Below are 8,032 nucleotides of genomic sequence, written 5' to 3'. Positions count from 1 at the left end.
TGTTGGGGTCCCTGGGCAAGAAAAGTTTGAAAACCCCTGGGCTACAATGTTCATTTGACTAGTTGTCAAGTTGGCTACCATATTCATTTGACTGTTTGTGTTGGCTACGGATGTTCATTTGAATGTTTTTGAGTTCTCTGACATGTTACTTCATTCTGACCATTGGCTCACTTCCAGTTTTGTATTTACAGCTGCATCAGTGGGTTTGATCAGAGATCAGACAAAGTATTTTTCTTTAAATCCTTTTTATTGGCTGGTTGAAGCCAAAAATCAGTTTCTTTTCTCTTTAAAAAAAAAACAATTTTACAACTGAAAAACATAAAATAGACTATATAAATTACAAAACAGACAATACCAGAAATATATAAAGATTCTTGAAAGCTTTTAAATAAAGGGAAAAAACTAAAAGTCATCGTCAAGAACACTAGAGAATGTTACAACAGGTTCTGAAGAGACAGTCGATATTCATTCATCATACACTATACAGAAAGAGATGACTCTGGTCATTTTAAAATGCAGTCAATATGACTGAGGAATAAAACGTCTCCACGAGAACGCAACAGTGGAGCAGGAGCTTGCTTACTTTGATTCAAAATAAAACTGCAGAAAAAAAGTAACTTTGTACAAAAGGCTGGAATTGTGTTTGCTCCATAGAGAAACAGGGAAATGTAGACAAAGAAACCACCACTGTTGAAAAATACTTAACGCACTTTCTGTCTCATTACATACTGTAATTCTACTTTACATTGATTATTTATTTACATAATGCCTTTGAATAGCTTATGCCGTTACGTTCATGTGGAAAACAACGAATTGTTTCAGTCACCATTTGGTCCATACAATCGGATTAATAAACTCCAGTTGCCCAACTTGTACAACTGCAGCGGAGGGCAGTGTTCATGCTGACAATACTGTATTCTAGCTAGATGTCACTGCTCAACATCTGGGAGATCGCTTGCATTTAAAAACAGCTGTCAGATGGGTCTCCACATGAAGGAAATGCGTAGTTTCTTGGAACACAGAACACATGTTGGAACTCGCCTCATTCTGTTCCAATCATTTCTACTAAGGCTGATGCACATGTACTTCTTCACTTCTTAAACAGACGTTTCGGCATTGTTCGGTTGCGTCTGTAGCCGAGAGACTTGAAGACTTTCGAAAAACAAAGCTTTGGAAACATGGAGCCCATTTAACTATGAGTTATTTTGGCTTTTATGATGGCCTTGGCTCTGTTGGAAGTCTCAGTGGGTGAGGCCTGGGATGAGCAGGTAGCTAACCTAACTCGTCGGCCAACCACCTCTAAAGTTGTTTCAATTTAAGAAGAGAAAAGTCGGAAGACTGCTGTGTCTCTCCTCTACGACTTGTTCTCGATCGCGATGGGGGCGATCATCATGACGGTGGTCTTCAGGGGATAGTATCGGCCACGCCAGGTCTTCCAGAAGACCCCCTGCTTCCTCTGATGCCTCTGCTTGGGAGGAGGGCTCATGAAGTAGCGCCCGTTCAGGTTGGAGCGTCCGCAGTTGCTGAACCACCAGCCACCTGGAGAAAGAGCGCAAACATCTGGTTAGATTGGCATTGGTGCTACATTCCGAATTTGAGTTATTGAGAGATACATCTTAAGACCTCAAGATCAAATTCAGACAAAAAGTTACTTTGAACTTGGATAAAGAGGAGCGTACCAGAGAGGTGTTTGGCGCAGTTGGTGTCGCTCTTCTGGTCATTGTCTTGGTCGCGGGTGGAGAAGGGCAGGCCGGAGCCGTCGGTGGCCAGGGAGCTCTCTAGGTTACCGATGGAGGTCTCCTGGATGTGGAGGGCGTAGTGGCTCTCTTCCCCGCCCAGACGGATGGGGTACTGGACCGTCTCAGAATCGTCCATCCAGTCGGAAAACCTGACCTTGAGGGTGTAGTCCGTGTCTTTGGCCACGGCGTGCATCTTCTCAAGACCAAGCCAGAACTCACCTAGTGAGAGAGATAAAAAAAAAATTAAAAAGGGTTCAGACCTAATCAGTGGCTGTGGCAGCGTGTGCAAAGTCTGCATACATGTGTCCAGCTATCTCAGTGTCTTCGTTAATTTAAAAGATCTGATCGTAACAAGGCCGGTAATCACTTAATGGAATTTAAAAAGGAATAGAACACGCGATTTGGTCACTTCGGGCACCTAAAGCCCCCAGTGTCATTAAAGCTGCAGATTAGACGGTTGTTTATGCCAAACCTGCCACATCAAGATCCACCTGATCCCTCGATCTTGACATCTACAATCCTGTATTAGTGTTAGTATCAATACTTGTTAAACAAACTGAACTGGGAGGTTTCGGGTCAAGAGCGCTGCGCTGTACTGTTCTATGCTGTGGCTACAGGTGGTACTGTGACCTCGCTAGCTAGCGCCAGTGGAATTTAGTGAGGGAGATGAGAAAAGATAAGAGGATTTATTTACCACTCAGACTGCCAAAGCCGCTCTGGTAGGCCAGCCATAGCTGGTCAAAGTCAACGGAGCCATTCTGGCGCCTCTGGATCACAGTCCAGCCACCTTCTGTAGAGAGGAAAGAGGAAGAGTAGTTGGATTAGTCTTGACCATGAGCAATTTACTACAGCCAATTGTCATACATGTAGTGATACAATGTGTTTAAAAACTAAGCTATAGGGAAACCTTATACAGTGACTTGTCCCTATAAGGGCTTCTGAGCTATCCTTTTGCCTGAAGATAAAGATTAGTTAACAATTGTAACCCTGGCTAACTCCACTTACCGGCTGTCATTTCGCAGCAGACTTCAAAGGATTGGTAGTTTAATGGCTGAATGGTGTACACGCCGCTGGCCGTCTCACCTTTCAGGAACAGCTCATGGCAATCGGAGGCCATCTCTGAAAGAACAAAGACAGAAATACAACATGGTTCACAAACAGTTCATCCACACCGTATCTCAAATAGTCAGTATCAGTGCACGTCGTCAATGTCTGTGTCCTAACAGTGCTTTGGCCTTTCCTCTACACTGGAATAAATATAAATAAACATAAAAATATATTCTAAATGATTAATTCAACTAGAAAATAAAAACTCTGGGCACTGTTTTCTACTGAGAGACTTCACACGTGTAGGGACATTGGAGAACATGTCTGTCTACCGTTCACTTAATAACTAGGTCAGATGTTCAGGAATCAGGATCCATCTGGTTTCCCTATCTGGGATCCAGTGGAGGAGCTAATAGAGGACGGGCGCATTGTAATGGCTGAAATGGAGATAAAGGAACGGAGTCAAACAGCAAGTGTTAATGCGTTGTGCCCTAGTCCAAACTGCCTGGGGGGAAGACAGCTCCTTGCTTAGTAGTAAACATGACCTTTCTCCCAGTTCCCAAGCAGACTTCCACCTCAGCTGCCTGGCCTATTGATTGCAGGCGACTCAACTCGCATTCCTCTACCCCCTTCTGTCCTCCCTCCCCTCCTGTTTGTCACACCTCCCTCACATGCACAGCAGCCAGTCAGTGACATAGAAATGCATGGCCACTGCATGCAAAGGGAATGCTCAGAGAGTGCTGGGAGCATGGGATATATGGGATAGAGACAGCCAGGCAGCGTCAACAAAAGGCGCTGGATTGGATGGTAATGTGGCTGATAAGGCATGAGTTGGTGCACAGCACAACCTTAGTGTTTTCCAGAAAATAGTTCATGTTTATATTGTAATGACCTGACTAGATCATAAAGGAACACCCAGGGTCGTCACAATATAATGCTGACTTGAGAGATACCGCATATGTTTATCAGCTGCACCAATCGCCTAAACTATGATTCAAGATTTAATTGGGACCAATCAATCAATATTGGTTTGACTTGGTTGATATTTGTCCAAACATCAGCGCCGACCACGGGACCGCAATACATCCCTCTTCTGGAATGACCCTTCTAGGCGAGGCATGAGCTCTATTGATTAGCGATGGGTGGTTGTGATTTGCCTTGCGGTCAGAGGTTCTCCTCAACTTCGGCACACTTCCATTCACATATGCCTGAGTACAAAGTGAGGAGCTGGAAGGATGTTGAGCAAGGCATTCGGTGTCATCAAAACAACAAAGGATGTGTGTGCAAAGTTCACCAGACGAAATTAGACCACCTCCACTTTCTTTTCTGACTTTTTTCTGGCTCTGGCCCAGAGGACCTAATCTGAAGAACATAGCATACTTGATTTGGAAATTCACCTCTTCCTCTCCCTGAGCTCTGTCAGATTTGTAATCCCTCTGATCGGGGTCTATTGTGACCCTGAGATAACACTGTCCGAGACTGCTGAACTCTCCCTCAATTGAAGTCCAGCCAGAGGACTTTTTTCATTTATAACATTCCTAAAATCCTGCTGTCAGAACTTGCTGTGAGAGGACTCATTGTGTTCTGAGCGACTGCATCTCCAAGCTCCGGGTTCACTTTTCAACTACTTTAGTGGCTATCAGACAGTGGGAAATATTTTTATATAACCACGAATGATGTTGCTTGTGATTGAGAGAGCTTGTTTTAACAGGCAATATATTGAAATGGTATAAATGTTGTTGTATATTGAAATGGCACTTTATTTTTCAATCAACTCTTGAGTAGGTCAATCACGTATCTGACCAACATCCATAAAGTGACATAGGTCACATTCAGAGGGAGATATATATATAGATTCATTCATATCCCTTCATGCTGAATTTTTAGTGTGTTCAAGACAACTGGTCCATTGCCAGAAACCATGATCCAACTCTATACCACCCTGATGAGTAGGCCACTGTAGTATATTTCAGATGGGAACAGCTGCCTGACATGGGTGTACTGTAGGAGATCATGATCACCTTTACAATTACTGTAGTGAGTAAGACAGGCTGTAGCCTAACTTTATTTTACTAGGCAAGTCAGTTAAGAACAAATTCTTATTTTCAATGATGGCCTAGGAACAGCCTAACTTTATTTTACTAGGCAAGTCAGTTAAGAACAAATTCTTATTTTCAATGATGGCCTAGGAACAGTGGGTTAACTGCCTTGTTCAGGGGCAGAAAGACAGATTGTGTACCTTGTCAGCTCAAGGATTTGAACGTGCAACCTTTCAGTTACTAGTCCAACACTCTAACCACTAGGCTACGCTGCCGCCCCAATGTATACTTCCTGATGTTTTCTTTATACTGTGAATATATGCTATTTTCTGTGAACCCAATGAAAACACCCAATGGGCACTGATGTCAGTTCAACTTCTAATTCTGTTTTACATTTGTTTTAGTTGTCAACTAACATGAATTCAACGTGAAATCAGCCAAATAATGTCACAATGTAATTGGATTTAGGTTAAAAGTTGGGTGATAAAAATACAAAATGTTCCTATGTTGACGACTTTTTGCAAATCCAATCAGTTTTCTACATTGATTCAACGTTATCACATCACATTTTTTGGTTGAATTTACGTGGGAAAAAAGTCCCTAATGTCGCGTTCAAAACAACTGGGAAATAAGACATCTCCGAATTCTGTCTTCATTGCGTTCAAGACAACTGGAAACTTGTTTAAAAACAAGCTCCGACTGGGATTCATCAGATTGCGATTCGATCAGACAAGTAATTAATCACCAGTGCATAATGTCTCGTGCGCTTTGGGCAGTAAAATGCGCGCATACAATAATCTGATAATTAAAATTAATGTAGGGGCAACTCCAGTTAAAGTTTACGTTTTAAGCATCCTACTGTCCCTAAGCAGATGGCATGGGACGGGAGGTCAGTCTTTGTCTGGGTGTCTTAATAAAAGTAAATTGAGTCAACGGATTCGACACGAAGCTTGGTTTCACTTACCGATGGGTGAGTCGCGCTGCTCAATGCTACCATTGTGAACGGCCTCCTCTGGTTTACGCCTGAAAGCTGGTCTCTCTTTTGTCAGCTGAATCTGAGTGAGCAAGAAAACAAAGCTTTAAATAAGTCATACAAAACAATAGTGTACATCATGATAATGTTAAAATTGACCGTGTTCCATACCTGGTTTTGCAGGGTTCTGATGCGCACGTTCTGCTTGTCAAGTTTATCTTGCTGGAGTCGGATTCTGTTGACCAGGTCATCAATACGTTTATTCTGCGCTTCCAGCATCCACTGAAAGAAAACAGAAAGGGTACCCTGTAAGTCTTTCTCCTGTGACTTCATTTTAAGTAGCCTAGGTCACTTATAACATGACTATCCAACCACAAAGCCGACATTGAACTACTAGACTATATCCAGACAACAGAACTCATATCCTTCCGTGCACATGTCCAAAATCAACGCTGGCATTTGTATTTTCCAGCCGAGTGGTTTGGTTACATAACGCGGGGTTTTCCATCCCACAAAAACGGTCAGAACAAGAACTGATCTCTCGAGTTCAGGTGCTATTGCAGCTGTAAACCATTTATAAAATCAAGCGTGACATTTTTGTAAATTGGACCATGTTCCAAATATCACGGTTTAAAAATTAGGCGTGCAGTTCCTTTGTCTGGCAAGATTTTGCGTTTTCTCTGCACGTAGTCCAAGCTCTTCAGTACAATAGTAACACACCCGCTGGCGTGCCTTCTGTACAGTCCCAGTGACTCAAGGGTTTGCTGGAAATCTTTCTTTACTGTAATCTGAATATCTTTGGGTCAATGGAAATAACCCCAGACCAACTGTTCTTGTCCATCAAAGTGCATCACACGGCCCCCTCCAGTTGTTTTTCTTAAGATGAGTAGTGGTAGCGAATAGGCAATTTGTCACACTATTATGCAGGACTGATGTATAATACTAGTAACCTACTGTATTAAGCATGACTTGATGTTAATCAATTCATCAATTTGCTGTGATGTTTTGTCATGGTAGCACAGTGAATGAATAGGCCAGGCTGTTTACTGTAAAAAAAAACATTGGTAATTCCTTCATACAATTGAAGCAATCAGAAGTTATTGGATACAATGGCAACTGCAGAGAAGTAAGCTTACAAAAGGGGGAGACATGCAGCAAATCAGCTGTCTGTCTAGTCAGTAATAACTTTCTCTCAGGTCATTTGCTCTCCTTTCACATCAGATGCACAATTTGTATTGTAGCTTTTTCAAACAGAAAAACAAAGTATCACCAAATAGTCATGGATTCCCTCCTTACCTGAATGATGCGGGCATCGCTGTAGTTGCCTGCATTCATGTCGGGCAGCCCCTCTCCCTGCAGCATGCCGTCCAGCTTCTCCTCCAGCTGGTTCATCCGCTCATCCACCCTCTTCCTCTCCTGCTGCATCTCCTCTGTCCTCTCCCTCAGCTCGGCCGTCACGTTGAGCACCCGGACTTCCCTGTCCTCCAGCCCTCGGGCCCGGGCCTTCAGTGCATCACCCTCTGCCTGCAGCCTCTGACCCTCCTTGCCCAGGTCTGCCACGGTACCGTTGAAGGCCTTCAGCTTGGCAGTGATATCCCTCATCTGGCCCTTGGTCTTGTCCACATGCTCCTTGAGCCCCTGACCCAGCTGGAGCAGGCCGTGGGCGATCACGTTCACATCGTCCCACGCCGCATATTGCACCCTCTTCTCCTTCCCGCCAGCGGCCGAGCCTCCTCTCCTCTCGAAGGGGTTGCCGGTGGCCATCAGAATGACCAGGCTCAGAGTCACAGTTACTAGTGTTGTCTTCATTGTCGCTTGCTTTCCTTTGTTTGTTCGTTGACTCAGTTTCTTTGGTTGGTTTTATCCTCCGGTGGTTTGCAGAGGCACGCAAAGTGTGCACCCTTCTCTTTCCAGTTGGTTACTAGATCTCAAGCTCCTACTTCTCTGTGCAGAGCACTTCGGTTTTATACTTTCAGAGCCTTTCAACTCCAGCCAGCTGGCTGATCTGATTGGCTGGCCGAGCAGAGGGGGGAGATCTGCTCTCTGGTTTCTCCCCCACTCTTTATGTCTAGAGGAGGACTGGGAGGGGAGCACATGATGTAACAATGAAGCTGGTTTCCATCAGTACCCTTAGAATACAGTAAAGAAAGAGATTTCCGGGCAAACCCTTGCACATTGCCATGCACAGCTGTATGATAAAGACAGCTTTTTGTGCAAACACATTAGGATGTATT

General features: G+C 43.9%; 1 protein-coding gene across 1 annotated transcript; it reads right to left on the bottom strand.

Moving 5' to 3' along the window:
* Positions 1–228: 228 nt before the first annotated feature.
* On the bottom strand, positions 229–7,786 carry LOC115156733 (angiopoietin-related protein 4). Its single transcript, XM_029704368.1, has 7 exons — positions 7,095–7,786; positions 5,970–6,080; positions 5,790–5,880; positions 2,745–2,858; positions 2,434–2,529; positions 1,680–1,958; positions 229–1,539 (listed from the first exon to the last, which is right to left on the bottom strand). The coding sequence occupies exons 1-7, from the start codon at positions 7,605–7,607 to the stop codon at positions 1,355–1,357; spliced, it is 1,389 nt and encodes a 462-aa protein (XP_029560228.1). The 5' UTR covers positions 7,608–7,786; the 3' UTR covers positions 229–1,354.
* Positions 7,787–8,032: the final 246 nt, after the last annotated feature.

This window comes from Salmo trutta, chromosome 21 (assembly GCF_901001165.1).
Source record: "Salmo trutta chromosome 21, fSalTru1.1, whole genome shotgun sequence".
Lineage (NCBI taxonomy): Eukaryota > Metazoa > Chordata > Actinopteri > Salmoniformes > Salmonidae > Salmo > Salmo trutta.
The sequence above is the reverse complement of the archived record's forward strand: the minus strand, read 5'-3'. Positions and strand labels throughout refer to the sequence as shown.

Coding starts and splice junctions, on each gene's coding strand:
- LOC115156733 (XM_029704368.1), bottom strand. CDS start 7,607: ATGAAGACAACACTAGTAACTGTGACTCTGAGCCTGGTCATTCTGATG. Junction 6,081..7,094: donor GCGATGCCCGCATCATTCAG/GTAAGGAGGGAA, acceptor GTTTTCTTTCAG/TGGATGCTGGAAGCGCAGAA. Junction 2,859..5,789: donor GCAGCGCGACTCACCCATCG/GTAAGTGAAACC, acceptor TTGTTCTTTCAG/AGATGGCCTCCGATTGCCAT.